This window comes from Stylophora pistillata, chromosome 1 (assembly GCF_964205215.1).
Source record: "Stylophora pistillata chromosome 1, jaStyPist1.2, whole genome shotgun sequence".
Taxonomy (NCBI): domain Eukaryota; kingdom Metazoa; phylum Cnidaria; class Anthozoa; order Scleractinia; family Pocilloporidae; genus Stylophora; species Stylophora pistillata.
In genome coordinates, this window is record NC_142519.1 from 47,178,123 (window position 1) to 47,197,662 (window position 19,540).

A 19,540-nucleotide genomic window follows, 5' to 3' on the forward strand; every position below is an offset into this window, starting at 1 on the left:
AGTAACGTCTAAATTACTTCTTTAACAAGATTTCTCGATTTCCAGATTTTTTAAATTTCCAAATTTCCAGATTTCCAGATTTCTAGATTTCCAGATTTCCAGATTTTCACTTTCTTTTCCAGATTAGGTTTCAGCTTCTCTCGGCCCTCCGAAAACAAAATGGCGGACGCCACAACAAAAGAATTCCCAGTTACTTTAACTATGTTTTCCTGTTCAAAGCAGAGTTAAGAAACGAAAGAAAAAAGATTAATTTGCAGAAAGATTTCCACTTAATATATTTCAAGTTAAATTCTTGGATGAAACGTTGTTATTCAAGAACTGCATCGAGTTATGGCTCAAGTCATTGTGTTATTTCGATCACCCACTTCACCGCCAAAAGAAGATGAATACCACAAGGTGAGGTAACGCTTTGAAGATTGGCATAACCGTTTTCACCCTAAAATCTCTATACTTTTCTTCGGGTGCAGACAAGGAGAATTTTCCAAATAATCAAGAGCTTCTCTAGAGATCATGTCCTTTGTTCTAGTGACCTCAACTCTTGACTCCCTGACATCGTAAAGCTTATTCTCCACACTGCTCTCTATAAATTTTATAAGGTGCTGAAAAGGAGAATTTGTTTAACAATCAAGAGCTTCTTTAATTGGTGATCATTTCCTTAATTCTCGTGCCCTTAATGTGTGATTCAGGGGTGATATTATTTGTAAGGAGAAATTAGATGCTGGTCAGTCAGTTTTAGAGGTTTAACGGGTGAAGCATCCGCTTATTGTGCATTCTGAACTATTTTCAGAATTATTTTGTCTTTTTGGCAGGAGTTGTCAATGCAGGGACTGGCACCATTTTCAATTCCTGTCCTTTCATTCAAGTTTGACAATCAAGAAGAACTCAGTCAAAAACTCCAGGATCCAAATAGATATGGAGGTATAGTACCCTCACAAACATTATTTTCTCTCTCTTAATTGACAGGGTGTTTATAAAGTATCATATACCAGAGAAATTCGAATCCTCAGACTCTAATGCAGAATTCTTGACAACATAGAATCTTCTTGTTTGAGGGAAGTATTCTGTGTAATTAGTATCATTGAGTCTGGGAATGCAGTTTCTCTCCTTTTTCTCCTTCCCACCCCCTTTTTAGAAATCTCTGTTACAAAACAGTCAATTACCAATCCACTTGCAAATGATTGCTACAGGTATGGTTGTAACAAGCCAGCGTGCAGTGGAGGCCATGGAACTCTGTGTGGCTAACTTCGTGTCACAGGAAGGTTGGTGTACATAAGATGAGATAAGACCTTTATTTAAACTCGATAATAATTGAAGCTAACAGCTTGAAGGGTCGTGTATTTAGTTTATACATTATTTAAATAAGAAGAAGGCTAGCTAATTAAGTAAAAAGCTAATCATTACATTGTTTCATTCACTTTCTTCCAGTTTGGCACTTTTATTAACAATTTTCTCTCCCTAGTTTGGATTCATAAGTTGGCAAAATTGTGGAAAGAGAAACCAATATTCGCAGTTGGAAAAGCTACAGCCCAAGCAGGTTAGTGTGATTTTACAATGCTTGTGGTGGCTTAAGTCATTGACATCATCTCATCAGCATCAACAGTGATTTGGAAGGAGATTGAACTAATTTAAAGCTGCATGCATGAGATCTTTTGCTGCAATTTGAATAGTTGGGACCAATCTTTTTTTTTTATCTTTTAGTCAGGGACAATCTAGGATTGCAGTGTACAGGAGATGGTGCAGGGAGTGCAGAAGCCCTTGTTCCTTTCATTCTTCAGTGTATGGATTACAATGTGTTTCACACACTTCATATTTTTCTAGAATTCTTTTCCAATTTGATTATGCAATGGAAATGACTTTTTATGATGTTCTCTAAATACTCTACATCTATGGCTTCTTTCTTTGACATATGGATCGCAATTGGCATACACCTGGGGGTAGCATGTGATCATCTAGTTTGATCATCTGGGTGAGCGTAATCTTGAGAAGGACTGTTGTAGGTAGTGGTGACTGACATTTCGACAACCTGAGCAGAAGTCATCTCCAGATCAAGTCAAGTGAGTTGTTTTCAGCCGAGTGTATTTGAGTTTGCTTTGTTTATACTGATTGTTAGTTCAGCCATGATGTTATTTTCTATTGTTCTGAACAACCTAACATTACCAATGGATCAAAACTGACCAGTCATGTTTGACTTCTAGCACTTGAGTCTTTAAGCCAATAACATCAAGTCTGCTGACCAATCAGTTAGCTCAAACTAAACTTGCGACACACAACTGACAACAACTCTCCACTTGACTCTGATGATGACCTCTATCCATTTTTTAATTTCCTTTATCAATTTGATGATCGAAAAAAAAATTGATTGAAATAATTATTTTAATGTTTATTTATTCTCTACATAGCTTTCACACCAGACAGTAAAGCACTGTTGTTTCCTTGTGGTAATTTAAGAAGAGAGGCAATACCCACTGCAATGGCTAAAGCAGGTACACTATTGGTAGGGAGAACAGGGTTTTATTCCATCTTCAACCTTTCACTACCTGCAAACCTTTTGCAACTTGCTAAGATGATACTTTCTAGTGGTTTCTTTTTCCACAAGAAGAAGAGCTATAATGGGTAGTGGTAGCAGAAAAGTGATTGAGCCAATCAGATTTTATACTTCTTCTTTGGAGGAGACTGGGTTGTTTATGAAGTAGTCTTGAACATGGGAGGAGTAGATGGGACAACACTGCCCCCCCTCCCCCCCACATTTCCCAAGCATCTTTAGTTGATGCTTTTTCATGAATTATCTCTTTTCCCTTACAAAGAAAGGAGCAGAGTGGCACATACTCTTAGCCTCCTTTCTTCCTCTTTCAGTCATGGATCACCATTAGTACCTGATTAACCCTTTTATTCCTAATATAGGGCTCTACACTAACGGTAGCCAAATGAATCCACAGACAAGTAGAAATTCAGTTTTGGCAAGTGGTTTTCGATGTCCACTGGTCAGTTTGGCTAGTAAACAAACTGAAATTATTGTAACATCTAAGTTGTCAGTAGCCACTGGCTAGTTAGTTCAAAAGGTCTTTCTGAGCCCTGTAAGAGTGATTGGCATCTAGTTTCTTCTTACTGTATCACTACTGAAACAAACATTGTGGTTTTGAGAATAAGGGAAATGATCAGAAACAAGAAATGTCTTGTTGGTGGACAAATTCTCCCTGTTAGCAACAGAGAAAATGTATTAGAGAACATTAAGGAGAACATGGATATTCATGTTGGAAGACAAAGTGTTGAAGTAGCCTTAATAATTATTTTCTTTCAATGTGGGCTGGCTGCCATAAGTTTGGCTTCCATTGATTAGTAACCCACAAAAGCCCTCACCAAGAAGTCAAAGCTAACTGCAAGCACTAAAACCAAAAAAGGGAGGAGGCCTTCCACTTTGAAAAAAGGCTTGCCAGTGGTTAAGGCTTCTGAAAACCACATGCTGTTCATTTCTTGATGTTGCAGGAATAGGACTTGATAGCATTCACGTATACTGTACATGTGCTGATCCCAATGTTAAGCATTTGTTGGATGAGTTAATGAAGAAGCAGGTAATTTGTTTTGGGTTCCAAGGTACATCACTTGAAGAAATATAACAGCACTTGCAGTAACAATGGAAGAGTTATTAAACACTAAACTGCACAATCGAGCAAAATTAATTCCAATGAATCCATTCACTCTCAAGATCTCAATCTAAATTCTCTTTGGTGGTTGTCTCACAATTTTTATGATGTGAGTTTGAAGAATTTCATTTTGGATCAACTGATATAATGGCTGGTTTTCCATATCCTCACTACTTGTTTGCTTGATTGTCTGAGCCTCCTGGTTAGTTCAATTGGTTAAGTGCCGAACTGTTGTGCGGGAGGTTGAGGGTTCAAGCCCCGGCCGGACCAACACTCAGGGTTTTAAAATAACTGTGGAGAATGTGCTACCTTTCTATAACATCAAGAAATGGATAGACATTCTAGTCTTCTCGGATAAGGACGGATAAGGATGGATAAGGACGAATAAGCCATAGGTCCCATCTCCTGCATCTAGTAATTAGTTAATTTGGTTAGGCAGGGGACGTTAAAGAACCCACTCACGAGATTACTGTGATGTGGTCTACTGGCCTGTTTACTGAGAATTGGGGGGAGGGGGCATCTGTTAAATTCACCTTTATTTGATTGTAAACTGCTTAGCAGTCTGGTAAAATTCCCCCACACAGTGTTGTAAAGTGCCATGAGCTCAGGATATGAGTGCTATATCAATAAAAGGTATTATTATTATTATTCTATCTGCATCATACTGGGGTGTTACAGGGTTAAGTGAAAAAAAATTCATAGTTGGAGGAGATGGAACATAAACTTTTAGTTTGCTTTTCCAGAATATTCTGAAACTTATAACTATTTCATTTCAGGGTGTTCCATCGTATGCTGTATTCTTCAGTCCATCGGGAGTTAACTTCACACAAGATATTCTTTCTGGCAGTGAGGAATGGGATAAAGTGAAAGTAAATAATTCTTATTTCATTTACAACTATCTACATTCTCCCCTGCCCCCCTATTAACCAAATGATGTCACAATGAAGTTTTGACTATCAACCTTGTAATGGTTTTATTTTTACAGCTCGTTGCAATTGGTAAAACAACTGCAGACACAATGAAGAATAAAGGTTGGAAAGTGTGTGCAGTTTCTGAACAACCCAATGCCCACTGTCTGGCAAAATGTGTGGTGCAAGCCTATGATGGAGACCAATAACCGCTGCTTAAATTAGTTCTGGGTATCTGCAGTTTTCCCAAAGGTCTTCCTTTCAAACAGCTGAAAATAACAACACAATGAAACTTTGTTCCTTGGATTTTATTAAGCAATTTTTCAAATGTTTCATATAACAAGGCGTGGGAAAGGTTCCATTCAAGATCCCTGACCTGTAAATCAAACCAGTTTGTAGAACTGATGCAAGCTGATTACTTCACCCTTGAATGCCAAGAGATAATGAACATGCAACCTCTTCTTACCATTAACTTTTATCTCCACAACTATCAGAAAAAAAAGGTAAAGGGAATAACTTAACTAGTGGATGAAATCACTTACTGATTTACAAGACTATTTAAGACAGCTGAAGGAGAGAACTTAAACCACAGTACCTGGATTTACAAAGTTAACAGGATAAAGACATTGAAAGCTATGTACAGCAACAAGTTGCAAATCAGCAACTAAAGGATCTAGGGAGCAGCTTTTATTTGGAGGTGCAAACTGTTTAACATGCTTGGATGGCCTATGAGTCTTTGCTTGAATGTTACTGTTTTTATGTCATTAGCTGAAAAAACTTCTGAGAAAAGATCTCAAGAAGCAAACAGAGGAAAAGCACTGGCATATCTAATTTTACTTTCTAGTTAGAAAGCACCAAATCCAGATGATGGCATGATTTTCTTAGCAAAAAGGATCTTTTGATAAGTTCTTCCTTTCACAGGTTGTCGACAGTTCATTTGCAGTTTTATCTGTTCTTCTGTAACCTCTCTATAATCCTTTCCAATACTCGCTTGGCTTCACACATTGGGAAATTTCTCATGTCATAGTACTGGGGTGCAATCTTCACCAACCTGTTAAAAAAATCAAGCAGGAAGCTTTCTGAAAATGTCTTACAATAGTCATTGAAGAGGTTCCTAGATTCTCCTGAGGTTTCCAAAAGGTCTCTGATGCATAGGCTTAATTGATTCCATCCACTTTTCTTATATATTCCTGTCTCAAGCCCACTGCAATCATGGTACATCTAGCTTGTTCATATACAATGGAACCTCGATGTAACAAAGTCCTTGGTTATCACGAACGATACTTTAGTTTCAGCCCGGCTAAAGTTACAGTAAAATGTATGCCACAGAATCTTGATGCCCAGTCCCTTGGCACTTTTAAATCGAGGTTTTTCTGTAATAAGCTGAACTATGATTGATCTATTCAAGGGCAGACACATCAATGACATCATAATTGAAAGTTTTTTCTTCTTTATTATACAAAACAAACAGATTTCATGTTGCAGTGTGACTTATCAGTCATAGATCACAGAAGATGTGAAAATGTGGTAAGAACATTCAGTTACATTCAGCAGTGCCTAGAGCTCCACTCTTTGTTCGTACCACTATTTTGACTTCATCTGTTATCTTTATCTGAACAGATGCATGGTGACATGGAATCTATTTGTTAAACAGACCGAGACCAAAGCAGAGGGTCTTCTCTAGGGTGCAATAAGTGAGCTTCCATAAAAAAAAAGCTTGAGTGTGATTAACAACATCATCTTGCTTGATACTGTTGTAACAGGTCTTGCATCATATCAAAAAATGACACCTGACATAAAACATGGGCCAATATAAAGAAACAAGAGAGCCCTTAGACTACTAAGGCCTTGAGGAAAATAAAGGTAACATCATCAATTGCTGAAAATTGCATTTGACCAAGATTCAGTTGAATATTTTTTTGTAGCACTTGCAATGTTCAATATTTTACAGATCAGTCACAATGGGCTATTGTGTAAACACTCCAAAACAATACAATCGGGAAACCCTTGAGCACCACAAAACTTACCAGTCAGCCTTAATGTCTGTACAGGTCCGAATGTAGTTCTTGGTGGTCAAAACAAACTCATTGTACAACACCCACTCAGGCTTGTGATCCAAACAAGTTGATGGATGCAGTTGTACAACCTAATAGTTGATAAATAATTATAGTGAAAGAAATTTCAAGTGAGCTACAGATGAAAATCAAGTAAAGAAATGATCCTTGCAGTTGAACTGCAATTACTGAAAAGAAGCCTGAAGAAAGTTCACACTTGCTCTCAGGTACTATTTGGGCCCTACTAACAACTGAGCTATGAAGCCACACATTTGAAGTGGGGCACAGATAAGAGGGCTCCTTGGCATGGAGTTAGCTGCTCTCAGCTTGACACCTCAGTGATCCTTCACAATAATGACAAATTCCTTTTATCACTGTCGGTGATGTCAATAGTTTAGCTTGTTGCCAGTCCTCTAGTTGCTTGGGTTCAGTACCTCCTCATCACAAAGAAAAACAGTGTACCCAAGAATCTGGCAAAGACATCTGTCAATCTCCTAGTACATCAGCAAATCTGGGACAGTTGGGAAACAGTGAAATTGCTGATTGGCTTGGATTTTCACAACATGAAAACAAGGCTAAAAGAGTGTTGTACTATTATTATTAGATACAGTAATCCTGTGCTGTAAGTAAAGGGAATATGTTAATATCTCACCTGGTTGTCTTTGACAGTCAGGTAGTGTCCAGACCTCTCCAAATGAGCCACCTACTCATCAGAACAGTTAAGTGGGAGGGATGGGTGGGTAGGTAGGATTCACAGATTTAATGGTCAGTATCTGAAGTACTTCAAATAAGATTACTGCATCAGTTTGGGGAACAAATGCCATTTTTTAAACCACTCTTCATTTGGTAGGAAATTTTGTACTAAAAATATTTGCACACAAAGTCATGTTGGCAGTATCAAAACAGTGCCTCTTTGTGGCCAAACATAATTTTTACACTTTCCAAATTGCTGATGTAATTTTCAAACACATGGAACTGAACTGAAGTAAAAAAAGGTCTATGTTCCCCTAACTGGTGTCTTTAAACCTAAATTTACTTTAGATACAATTTTGGACCAGTATAGATGTGATATGATAGAGGCTTACCAATTTCAGTTGCTTATGATGGTTAGGCTGGTTTGATTGCCAGTAAGGACTGAGTTTTTTTTTTTTTGCAAACTAAACAAAAAAAATAACTGACCCAACATACCATACTTCCTCAAACTGAAAATTCCTGAGTGTTTGATTAAAATTTTGGCATTTATTTGAAGGAGGGTGCATACTCTCCTGGACTGATTCTGACTTAGTCAAAGCTTAAAAGTTATTAAAAAAAAAGGGGGAAATTGGAACAGGTTTCCCCTCCATCCCTGCTGTTTAAGAGGGGGGGGGGGGGGGAAGGGGGGAGATGTATATTCAAGAAAGGTGCTTGTCTGACATTATGCTCAAGGGGTGGGTACTTTTTAGAGTGTGGGCATTCATTGGAGGAAATACAGTGTTTCTATTTTAACAACAAAAAAAAATGCTATTTCTAAGAATGGCTGGTAAGAAAATATGGGTACATCATTCAAAATAGAAGTTGATGGCAAAGGAAGCAAAGACATAAGCACATATTGCCATAATGCTTCTACAGTTCCATGAATTTCTCTAACCATTGTTTGCCCTTACTTTTTCTTCGTGTATTCTTTTTCTTCCTGTATTCTATTTTTTCTGATTCCCCCACAAAAAATCCTTTGAAGTAATGATGTACTTAGACAGACCTTATAAAAGGACTTTCAATGCAGTTTGCAGAGGATTTTGTTATGGACAAGTGAATGCTGATTAAATTTCAAAACCAATTTTGAAGTTGAAGCCATTCTAATTTAGGCCTGGAAATTTGTACGGTACCTGCATAAAAAATCCTGTCACCAGTGCCTTCCTGATGTTCACATAATAATCACGACTGTTAAAGTCAGTGCTACGTCGTGCAAGGTTGAACCTGTCCATGATTCTGGTAAGTTGCTGTCTCACATTATCAGCCGATTTGAGAGAACGATGTTGGATAAAATTATCATAACACCACTGTGTGTCATCATGGTCTAAAAATAAGGATAAAAAAAGTTTTGTTTGAAATAGCCTGGGACATCTTTGGGCTTTGATTGTGTCAAGCCAGCCCCCAAAATAGCAAAGTACCTTTCCCAAGGCTGGCAAATCTCACAACCAAAAATGAGCCCCCTTTCTTGGTCCTTGTAAACCCTGATTAGATCAGTGGAAGGAAAAGAAGAGATTATGGGTAAACTTGACCAAAACTACCACAAAATCCCTGGAGACTGCAGAAAGAAAACTGCTCCAACTTCTGCACTAGAACTCAAACAAAGAGGCACCGGTACATTATACCGTAATGCAATGTTACTCATGAACCTGAATTGTCAGATTATCTACAAACAAGTTTAATCCTTTCACTCCCACGAGTGACCAAAACAGAATTTTTCCTTATAACTTCACAGCGCTCGAAATTAAAAAAGAAAAGTTCAGTCGCCATTTTGTGACTTGATACGTAAATATAGTTGCAAGTTCACGAATTTTAGTCGCAAAAATCCAGCGGTTTAACAGACAAAAATATGAGCCTGCAATACATATGAATTAGAGACTGCCGCAATGGCGGCCAATCAAGGTAATAGCGTTGTGTGCACACCATTGTGGATAAATTATGTACAATTTTACCCTAAATCTTCAAATTTCTATGATAATCAAGGCACACGACAGTATATTTTTCATTTCTTTATCCATTTTGGCTTTAATAGTGGCAAAGTAGTGACTGCTGGCTTTTTATTCTACTACTTTTTATTTTAGTCGCAAACATAAAAATTAAGTTGCAAATGCCACTGTATTGGTCGCAATTTCGAGCCCTGCTTCAATAAAATAACAAGCAGACAAGCGACGAGAATAGAGAAAAATATGAACAAGGGATCATGAGTTGATCCAATGCCAAATTCTCCAAACTAACATTACAAGAATTGTGTGGCAGAGAGTCTGGAGAATTTTTTAATGAGATCTTGGTAGTGGAAGGTTAAATTGAAATGTTTCCCAAGGAGAAAAAAAAAACAAGGTTCCATAATGTACAAAAAGGACTAAGAGGACAAGATTAGTAGGTGGTCTTTTTAATTTAACAGTGTACAAACAACAACATCAGAAAGCTTGGCATCAATGTAAGTACATGTTACAAGTCAAACTCACTTTGTTTGTATGCATGGTAAACATTTAGTAAGGTCAGGTGGTCTCCATCAATGTGAGCAAACTTCATCTTAGCTTCATCAGCTGCCTTCTTAGCTTCATTTGGTCTCATAAACACCTGAGGAACTAACAGACAGAGCCAGGATCATTCATAAATTATAATGATAACAATTTATCAAAAGGTATTTTTAAGTAAATCAACAGATTGACTTGATATCTGTATACCTGATAACATGGCAGTAATGGAGAGAATTTCATTAGAACAGTTATGGTCACAACTGGCAATCACCATCTTGGCAAGTTGAGGGTCAAGTGGAAACTCTGCCATCATGGAGCCCAGTGATGTGAGGTCTCCATTGTCATCAAGGGCACCAAGATAGTTCAGCAGTTCAAGTGCTCTCATCAAAGTTTCTGGTGCTATCAAATTGACAAAAAAAGAATGAAATCTTAGCTTTTTTTGTTTGGCTTGTACGCATTCCAGCCTTTTACTTGCAAGACTTTGAACTATTCCTTAGGAAATGACACTTCTGGGAATCACCACAAATCAAGGGCTAATACACATGTACCAGCTTCCTCACAAGCACTGAACCTACCAGGAGGATCCATGAAGTCAAAATGCACCAAGTCGTCAATGCCCAACTTCTTCAGCTGTAGCACCACAGTACCAAGGTTGGACCTCAGGATTTCAGGGTAGGTATTGTCTTGCATTTCAGTTTGATAAGCTTTCTCTGTGTACAATCTGAAACACTTGCCAGGACGAGTACGACCAGCACGTCCAGCTCTCTGCTGTGAACTGGCTTTTGATATAGCAGAAACTAACAGTGACTCTACACGGATACGGGGATTGTACACCTATTATAGAAAAACCAAAGACAAAATGACTTTACACTCAGTCAACCTTGATAAGGAAGAATAAAATATATGCAGAATTAGAAAGATGTAGATTTTTGAGCTTTGTAAGAAAAAGCGATTTATATTTTTTGATCTTGTCACAAACATGGGACAGAGAAAAAGTCCTGAGACCCCATGAGGAATTAAACCTGCACACTGAATCCAACGGTCTGGGGTTGGATTCCTTAAGGTAACTCAGAAGGTTTTCTTTGTCCCATGCTTGTTAAGAGACAAGAAAAACAGTAAAATACACTTTGTGAAAAGTAGACAGTGATCAAATACTGAAGTAAGACAGACCTTCTGCTTGGAAAATCCAGGATCTATAACAAACACCACACCATCAATGGTAAGAGATGTTTCAGCAATGTTGGTGGACACCACACACTTGCGCCCAATGGCACCATTAGGGCGTTTTGCTGGAGCAGCATCAAAGATGCGCTGCTGCTGTTGTGGAGGAAGAGTTGAATACAGAGGGATGCAGCGGAGCTCGCCTACTTCAGGTCCCAGGTTATCAATTTCCTTCTTCAGTCTCTTACATGCTTCTTCAATTTCCTGAATGGAGAGAATAAAGTCTAATGTTGAAAGGCTACTTTTAACTTAGTTTAACTTTGTTTAAAATATATATAAAATGCAAAAAATTAATACAATACTCCTATTTGTTGCAAATGTCATTCAGGAATGAATGGTCCTTCAAATCTTCCTGCTTTGGTAAGTATTTCTTCAAAAAAATTGTTGGATTTGGTTAAATTCTCATTTTTTTATGCCCTGTTGAAGTTGAGATCCGAATGGACCACGACCACGTAAATTGGGATCTAGGCAGAGTAGACTTGTGACGTCACTTCGAGAAGACACTCAAGGAATTCTCCGCCAGACGTCAACCTGCGAAAGCCTTTCTAGCACTAGATTCATTCTGCGGCATATTTGTGACCAATATCGATCTAACCTTCCAAACATAACAAGTAAACTGTGCAAAATGGCGCGAAATACAGATTGTTGGGTTCTCGAAGTGACGTCACATTAGTCGCCAGACTCTTGATCCTTGAAACGCAGTTGTGAGTCAAAATAGTGGTGATTTTAATGCGATTTTCTGTACTTCAACGGAGCACAAAAATTTGACCAAATCCAAAAATTTTTTCGAAGAGATGCTCACCAAAGCATGAAGATTTTTTTAAACAAAGAGCTTTCTTAGTTGTGGTCATTTTAAATATTCTCTTGAAATTATTGTTTGATTCAGGGGTGACATTGTTGGGAGAATTAGATGCTTGTCACTCTTAGGAGTTTAATTAACTCTTTAACTCCCACGAGTGACCAAGACAGAATTTCTCCTTACAATGACAATACAATATCAAGAAGACAAGTGATGAGAATAAAGAAAAATATCAATCAAGAGATTATTATTATTTTGTTCACACAAAATGTGGCCATGAATTTGCATTCTGTCAAGTAGTTTTGTACAAATTTCCTTAGCTTTTAAGGTGCGGGTTATCCACCAGTGCGGGTAATCTGTTGACTTTTTTTTTCACTGTATGCAATAATTGGCCATGCAGGTAAACGGCTGGAAATTACAGTAATTGATCAGATACCAAATTCTCCTAAATGACATCATAAGAATTGTATGACAGACAGTAGAGAGAGTTACCAATGATATCTTGGGAGTCAAAGGGTTTTTAAGGATTAAACACAACATGCCAATTTAAACTCAACAGTGCATCAAGAACTTTGAACACACACCTCTTGCCCAGTAAGAAACAACAAAATGTCACCCTCCACTTCCTCACACATGTGAATCTGTACCACTGTTCTAATGGCCGCCTCCAAGTAGTCTCGTTCAGGTTCAGGAGTGTAAAAGATCTCTACAGGATGTGTTCGTCCAGGGATTGTCATGAGTGGACATTCATCAAAATATTCCTGAAATTTCCCAGCATCTAAGGTGGCACTCATGATTATGATCTTAAGGTCATGTCTCTGTCGCACAACCTGTGGAAAACCGACACATTTTATACAACTCCTGTAAGTTACAGGTGTAACAGCCGACCAATGCACTGTCACCTGCACGTGTACAATCAGCATCATTATTACAAGGCCCCACGGTCTGATTATTTAAACAAATTTTTAGCCATTGTTGAACAAAACTGCATTCAACATTATCTTCAATTTAGCACCAAACCATTTGTGACCGGGCACAGGATTTCGTACACTAACGCTTTTCCGTTAAACGGGTAAAAATAAACGGTTTGTAAACGGATAGTAAACGGGTAGTAAGAGTGTTTAAACGGTTTGCATGTCTGTTTAAACGAATAGTCCAAAGCGTTAAACAGTAGAGCAAAGTCCGTAAACCGTTAAACGGCCCAGAAAAAAAATAAACGGATGGCTTAAAACGTTGAACGGTTGAACAGCATCTATAATTATTTTATGGATAGCTCAAAACGTTAAACGGATGGACAAAAACCTTGAACGAATGAGGACGGCTAAAGAACGGCGGGTAGCCATGCACATATAGATCAGAAACTGTTGCGAACAATTATACGAATTGTTCATGCGGAACACTGATGTTTCATGCTAATAATATTCGACTGACAACGATAGAAAACTAAGTAAAATTAAATCACTAGCCTGCAATTAAGCTATCCACTGGCGAGTGAAGCGAGCCGTGAGCGAGTCTCGCCCTGGGGAGCTCACAATGCGTTTGAAAATTTGTATAAGCAGAGGAAACAATCTGTCAATCATACCATGTGGACTGAACATTCTCGATAGAAAGAAAATAGAGTTGAGAAGCAAAGTCGTTTTTTTTTTTTTTTCATGTTCCTACATTGTTTCTTCTATGTATTGACTGAAATGAAAACGCACTATCAAGTGAAAAACATTAAGAAATGCTGCTTATTTTTTAGATTTCACCGTCGGTTAATCGAAACAATTTTGCATACGCATGTAACAAAACTCAACTTTCTTTCGCTCATGTTTCATCTAGCATTCGATTTCGTAAAGTAATGTGTAATTACAGCTTTTTTAAAGCAATTTCCATTTCCTTTCAATTGATGGAAATAAAAGATAAGAAACTCGATAGCCACGGATTTTGTAAATTTTGCCGTACACGTCAATCGAAATAAATTTGCATAATCATGAAAACAGATCTCGCTCTCCTTGTTAAATGGATGCAAGTAACCGTTAAATGGATGTATCTTATTTTAAACGGATAGGTTAACCGTTAAAACGTTTTGTCGAAAACATTAAACGGATGAGCAAAGCGTTTAAACGGATGAAGAAAGCGTTTAAACGCTTTAATGATCCGTTTTAAACGGATAGTAAACGGATTGATTCGTTAAACGGTAAAGTGTTAGTGTACGAAATCCTGTGCCTGGTCACATTTATCTCAACAAAGGGGGTAAGTTACTAAAGAAACTGTAGTGCCGCATTGGTGGGGGTAATAAGGTAATTTGGTAATATCAACTAAGTTGAAATGTAAATTGGCCACCGCAAAGAGTTAAAAAGCTGACATTTCAAGTGTTAGCCCTTTGTCAGAGTGAATGATGAAAGGCTAACCCTTGAAACATCAGTTTTCTAACTCTTTATGGTGGCCAATTTACATTTCAACTTAGTTCATATTACCAAAATTAATTACCTATTTGTCTGAACATGTATTTTTGTGAACAGTGTCAAGAGGGTCAAAAGCTGACAGTGGAAAGAACATTTACATGTATTTAGTTAACTTGATCCATTTGAAGGGAAACCTAAGGCCCACTTGATTGACTAAAACCATGTTTTTGGTAGGACCTTGTACAAATAACCGACCCCTTGTGTTTAAACAGTTCTCTTATGTTTAAAGTAACACCACTATCTATACCACACTGCAAATCACTGAAAGCACCCCTTCCCTAATTCAAAGTTGCCTATTTGTAGCAAAAATATCACTGACAATAGCAAGATCAGGGCTTGACCTCAACTTTTCAACTAACTAGCCAAGTTGCTAGTGACATCTTTGATTTTGTGACAACTTCAGCTTGCTTACCAGTTAAACTGGCAGGTGGAAATCAAAAACCACTAGCCAAAACTGAATTTCTACCAGTCTGTAGCTAATGGGCTACCATTAGTGTTGAGCCCTGATGATGAAAAATTACTTGGGGGGAAGCGATTACCACATAACTTACAGTTAGGGCAAAAGAGATTGACCATGAAGTAATGGGCGGGTTCAATAGGTCAATGTGTCAACCGTTTTGTTGCCTATAGTTCTTGTAAGAAGAATATGAAATCTCTAGATGCATGCACACACTGTACCTCTTTCAGTAGACCCATGAGAATATCAGTAGCAAGAGTTCTCTCGTGAGCCTCATCAAGAAGAATGACTGCATAACGATCGAGTAGAGGATCAGTCATAGCCTCACGCAACAACATACCATCTGTCATGTACCTGGAAACAAATTAAAATGAGCTTTAAATTACAGTCAGGAATAATTATCTCATTTGTTCAGACATCTGAGACAGAGCTTAAGTCCAAACTTAAACCTTAAATTGCATTTTCTCACACCCTCTTCCTTCCTTCCTGTTTTTTAACGTTCTACCCCCACTACTGATTTTCCTTTTGACCTAACCAAATTCTCCTAAATACTTAATTGCTGTATTTAATCGGTTATAAGATGCACTTAGTTATAAGACGCACCCCAAACTTGGCAACTTAGTCCATCCAAGTTCCCAAATGGAAAGTTTTGTGAAAATACTTGGTTACAAGAGGCACCAAAAGGTTGAGAGTTAACAAAAGGTGTGATGGATCTGAAAAAGTTTCACGGTTGCTTTGGCAGTGAAAGCAAATGGCGAAAAATTCCCAGTTTGACAACTGAATATCAACACGCCACAGAGGATGCAAGTTTCAGTGCACAAAAAAGGCTGGATAGATGAAAAGGGTAAGTGTTATCGCTACATTGTTTATTCAGAGAAGGAACTTTTCGAGCGAGCGACACAAACACGATTTGAGGAATTTGAAACGTTGTTCAAACGATTGTTTTGTACTCATGGATATCATGTTACTGAGCCTGTGCTGTTAAGAACGTATGCAAATTTCCATTTGTTTGCTTTTGCAGTAAAAGTTTGCTTTTGTTGTTAATCTTTTGAAGTTATTCTAAAAGAAGTATTCCTTTTTAATTCATAGGAATAAAGGATTGGATTACACGCAATCTTTGCTACATATCAGAACAAAAAGCCCTGCTTGGGTGCGATTAGTTTCGTGGTCATCTGACGGAGGCCGTATAAGAAACCGTTCTTTCACAATCACCACAACAGCTCTTTTCAGGGCCACCCTAGTTCTTTTTATAACAACCAGATCTAAAATGTTTAATGACCAACAATTTGTGTTCTTCTCACATTTTTGTAACTATAAGTTCTGCTAAAAATTGTGATCTTAAGATTTTGTTGCACGAAAAAAATTGGTTATAAGACACACCCCAAGTTTTGAGCAAATTTTGATCAAACAAGCATATTTTCTTGTCAAATATGGTGTGCCTTATAAGTGAATAAATATGGTAACAAGGAAATATTACGCAGCTAGACGTAAGAATCAACAATCAGATCTTGGAAGTTACAGAGTTAAGGATGAAATTGACTTTGTCTTCCTTACTTCAATATAGTGCGAGGACTAGTGCAATCTTCAAATCGGATTGTGTACCCAACCTCCTGACCTATGGTGACATCCAATTCGTCAGCTACACGCTGGGCAACACTCATGGCAGCAACCCTCCTGGGCTGCGTACAAGCCACACACTTGCGTTTGTCAATGCGAGTTTCAAGACACCACTGTGGAATCTACAAAAGTAAAAAAGTTTGTCAAAATTGTTTTTCTTTTTTCACTACAAACTACACTTACAGCAATGCAAAACAATGCAACATACAAGACAATACACAGACTAGGAATACTTAGTCTTACGTGTATTATCTGCCTGTAATCGTGAGAAACAAGTTGATCCTAATGATTACTATTTCATAGTACTAAAATAAAGTGTCTGTTACACTGCCAAGGTAGGGCTGGACACTAATGGTAGCCCACTAGCCACAGACTAGTAGAAATTCAGTTTTGGGTGGTGGTTTTCGGTTTCCACTAGCCAGTTTGGCTAGTAAACGAACTGACATTGTCGTAACATCTAAGATGTCACCAGCCACTTGGCTAGTAAGTTGAAAAGTTAGTGCTGAGCCCTGCAAAGAGAGAGTGGAACTATATAGAATAAAAAAAAAAAAAAAATTGCCTGAGAGGAAATGGTGATCGAGTGCTCTTCAATCCAAAAACCTGAACAGACTTACTTTGTTTGCATGCATGGTAAACACTTAGTTTACAACAAACAACAGTTGAGACCCTACTATATTTACAAGGAACAAGGAAAAAATATCTGCTAAAATGTACCTCACTTCCCTTAACTAGCTTCACACAGCAGCTCAGCTGGAATTTGTACCAACAGTAACTAGTATCTACATGTAGTAGGCATCCGTTACACCCAACTGAAGCCTGAATTCTTCCAAATATTTACAGTCTCTGATTCCTCAAATTTCCCCAACCACAGCTCATCTGATAAGGAGTACAATTTAACCCAACTTCTAATAAACTACTAAGATAATTTAGTGTTATTACATTGGTTGATAATGCAAAATGCTCACCGTAAAGGGTTTCAAGTGTTTGCCCTTTGTCAAAGCAAAATAAATACTGGTACATGTAACTATTACCTGGGTTGTTTTACCAGATCCAGTCTCGCCAACAAGAACAAAAGCTTGTTTTTCCTTCATGGTTTCCATGAATTTTTCTCTGTATTCCCATACTGGTAGCTCGATTCTCTTCTTGAGAATGTCAAAATATTTGTCTGAGAATAGCTTCCCATTGAAAGGATTGATCTTTCCACGAAGATTGCTTGGATTACTACCAACAGAAAAGAGACCAAAATGCATCAGGAGGTATAGTGTATATAAATTATACTTCTGACAATAGGTCAGAGAGAATTTTCTATTGAATCATTCTAGATTTAAGGGGTGGGAAGGTTTACGGTATCCACCCATTTCTCCCTGGCAGGGCTTGCATTTTTGACACTAACTTTTCAACTTACTAGCCAAGTGACTAGTGACATCTTAGATGTTTTGATAATTTCAGTTTGTTTACTGCCAAACTGGCATGTGGAAATCAAAAACCACTTTTCAAAACTGAATTTCTACTGTAGTCTGTGGCTAGCGGGCTACCATTAGTATCAAGCCCTGTCCTGGTACCAACTCGCCTGCACCAACCTTTGCACTCATAAATTCACTTCAATAAGCTCATTTTTAAGTTTAGGTTTGATGTTTTATGGAATGACAGTGACAATATTAAAGATTCTACAATTTTTTGTTTGCCTTACACCATTGCAGTACAATAACAAAATCACTAAGATGCTATGGACAGTTTACAACACCTCTTTGACACTTACATACGCGTATTATGAGTCAGCAATGTGGATTTCTTTAGTAAGAAACTTTTATTTTGTTTATATAATTTATTATAGTTTCTTGTGTATTTTATATATTAAGCCAGAGAATCAAAGCAATTGTTCAGGGATTTGGATCTCAGCGTCTAAGTGTTCCTATGTTTAAAGCAGTATGCTGGTTACCTAACACTTTGGTTTGTAAATGACTATGAATAAATGAAAATCATACATATGAACTAAGGAATAATTTAAGGATAAGAGAAGGAACTTCACAGTGATGAACACTACTTATAAGGCAATGGAAAAGTAAATTTAAGGAAACGTAATGCCAGGCTACCAGATACAGCAAGTGACTGTGAAAACCAAATGAGTGACATCCACCTCTACAACATCCCACCAATAAAACAGCTGAAGATCAAGTAAATTGACACAAAACACTTGCCTCAGGAAGAAAGGGAAGGGTAGCAGCCACTCACAAGTATGTGTTACACAAAGCCACAGAAACAATTATCCATCCAAGGCAAGTAAAAAGCTCCAACACCACTTGTATAGGCATGTAATTTCTCCGTGTCTCACCTAACTATCGCCTGAATTACTGGAAGTTTCTTGTGACATTCTGACTGTAAAATAATTCCTTATCTACATGTATTGATTTTTTTTTTTTTTCAAATTTTTGTTTTTGTCCTTTTCATTTTTTGTTTGTCTTAAAGCAAAGAATTTTATCCTGTTAATCCAGTGAAAGCCTCGACGTATGAATTTAATCGACCTAACGTGAGTTTTCAGACTAGAGTTAATAAAACCACGAGAGGGGAATTCGATGTCTTACAGTGTAGGTGTTCTCTATCGCGCGAATAGTAATCAATTCGAAAACAAATTTAGACAGCAATTCAAGAAAATCGTTTCCAAAATTTTCTAGCCTTAAGTATATATAACACAAGGGAACCTCCTGCGAAATCAATTATGATTTCGAGATTTGGAAAATACCGTCTTGCATAATAATTTCACAGCTGTGCAGATTCGAGAAACGGCCACAATTAAACCAGATAAGCTGTGATTCAAATATTTCCAGAGCACTGCCTTCCTGAGGAAGGCTGTGATCGAAGAGATAGATTTATTTCAGTCTCTGTACCAAAACCAGCTGCAGATTAATTTAAGCTCGGCGATATTCAAAACTGAAAAGCTGTCCTTTACATATGTATCACAGCCTACCTCAACTCCTCCTTAATCCTTTTCGCGGTAGTTAACGAGTTGGATGAGTTCCCATCGACATCTAACCTCCTTTTCGACATCTTGCAGGGACATCAAAGTCAAATATTCCTATAAACGTTCTCTAACTGTTATATTAACACAAGCGCCACTGAGATTTCCATCGAAGTTTGCCGACCAAGGAAATGCAAAAGACACGCGTTTTGATCTCGTTATCCCACAAGTCTC

At 37.7% G+C, this 19,540-nt stretch overlaps 2 protein-coding genes across 4 annotated transcripts; one reads left to right on the top strand and one right to left on the bottom strand.

The window, feature by feature from the left end:
* The first annotated feature begins 125 nt into the window (after window positions 1–125).
* On the top strand, window positions 126–6,451 carry LOC111340112 (uroporphyrinogen-III synthase). The gene is made up of 9 exons (XM_088760295.1): window positions 126–396; window positions 810–918; window positions 1,188–1,259; window positions 1,460–1,534; window positions 1,699–1,776; window positions 2,400–2,483; window positions 3,484–3,569; window positions 4,418–4,510; window positions 4,627–6,451. The coding sequence occupies exons 1-9, from the start codon at window positions 331–333 to the stop codon at window positions 4,756–4,758; spliced, it is 795 nt and encodes a 264-aa protein (XP_088616421.1). The 5' UTR covers window positions 126–330; the 3' UTR covers window positions 4,759–6,451.
* Window positions 4,843–19,522, bottom strand: LOC111340128 (putative pre-mRNA-splicing factor ATP-dependent RNA helicase PRP1). Of its 3 annotated transcripts, none has more exons than XR_016001283.1 (13): window positions 19,316–19,522; window positions 17,382–17,571; window positions 16,288–16,472; window positions 14,955–15,087; window positions 12,414–12,659; window positions 10,980–11,234; window positions 10,385–10,643; window positions 10,017–10,208; window positions 9,795–9,917; window positions 8,466–8,656; window positions 7,256–7,384; window positions 6,577–6,695; window positions 4,843–5,600 (listed from the first exon to the last, which is right to left on the bottom strand). XR_016001283.1 is itself a non-coding variant. In XM_088760217.1 (13 exons), exons 1-13 carry the CDS (start codon window positions 19,393–19,395, stop codon window positions 5,495–5,497), a joined length of 2,130 nt encoding a protein of 709 aa, XP_088616343.1. In that variant the 5' UTR covers window positions 19,396–19,518; the 3' UTR covers window positions 4,843–5,494. The 3 variants fall into 3 exon arrangements, 2 of the variants coding, with proteins under 2 accessions (XP_088616343.1, XP_088616345.1); XM_088760217.1 differs by having other exon boundaries at window positions 7,256–7,306; window positions 19,316–19,518; XM_088760219.1 differs by lacking the exon at window positions 10,017–10,208 and having other exon boundaries at window positions 7,256–7,306; window positions 19,316–19,518.
* Between the last annotated feature and the right edge of the window lie 18 nt (window positions 19,523–19,540).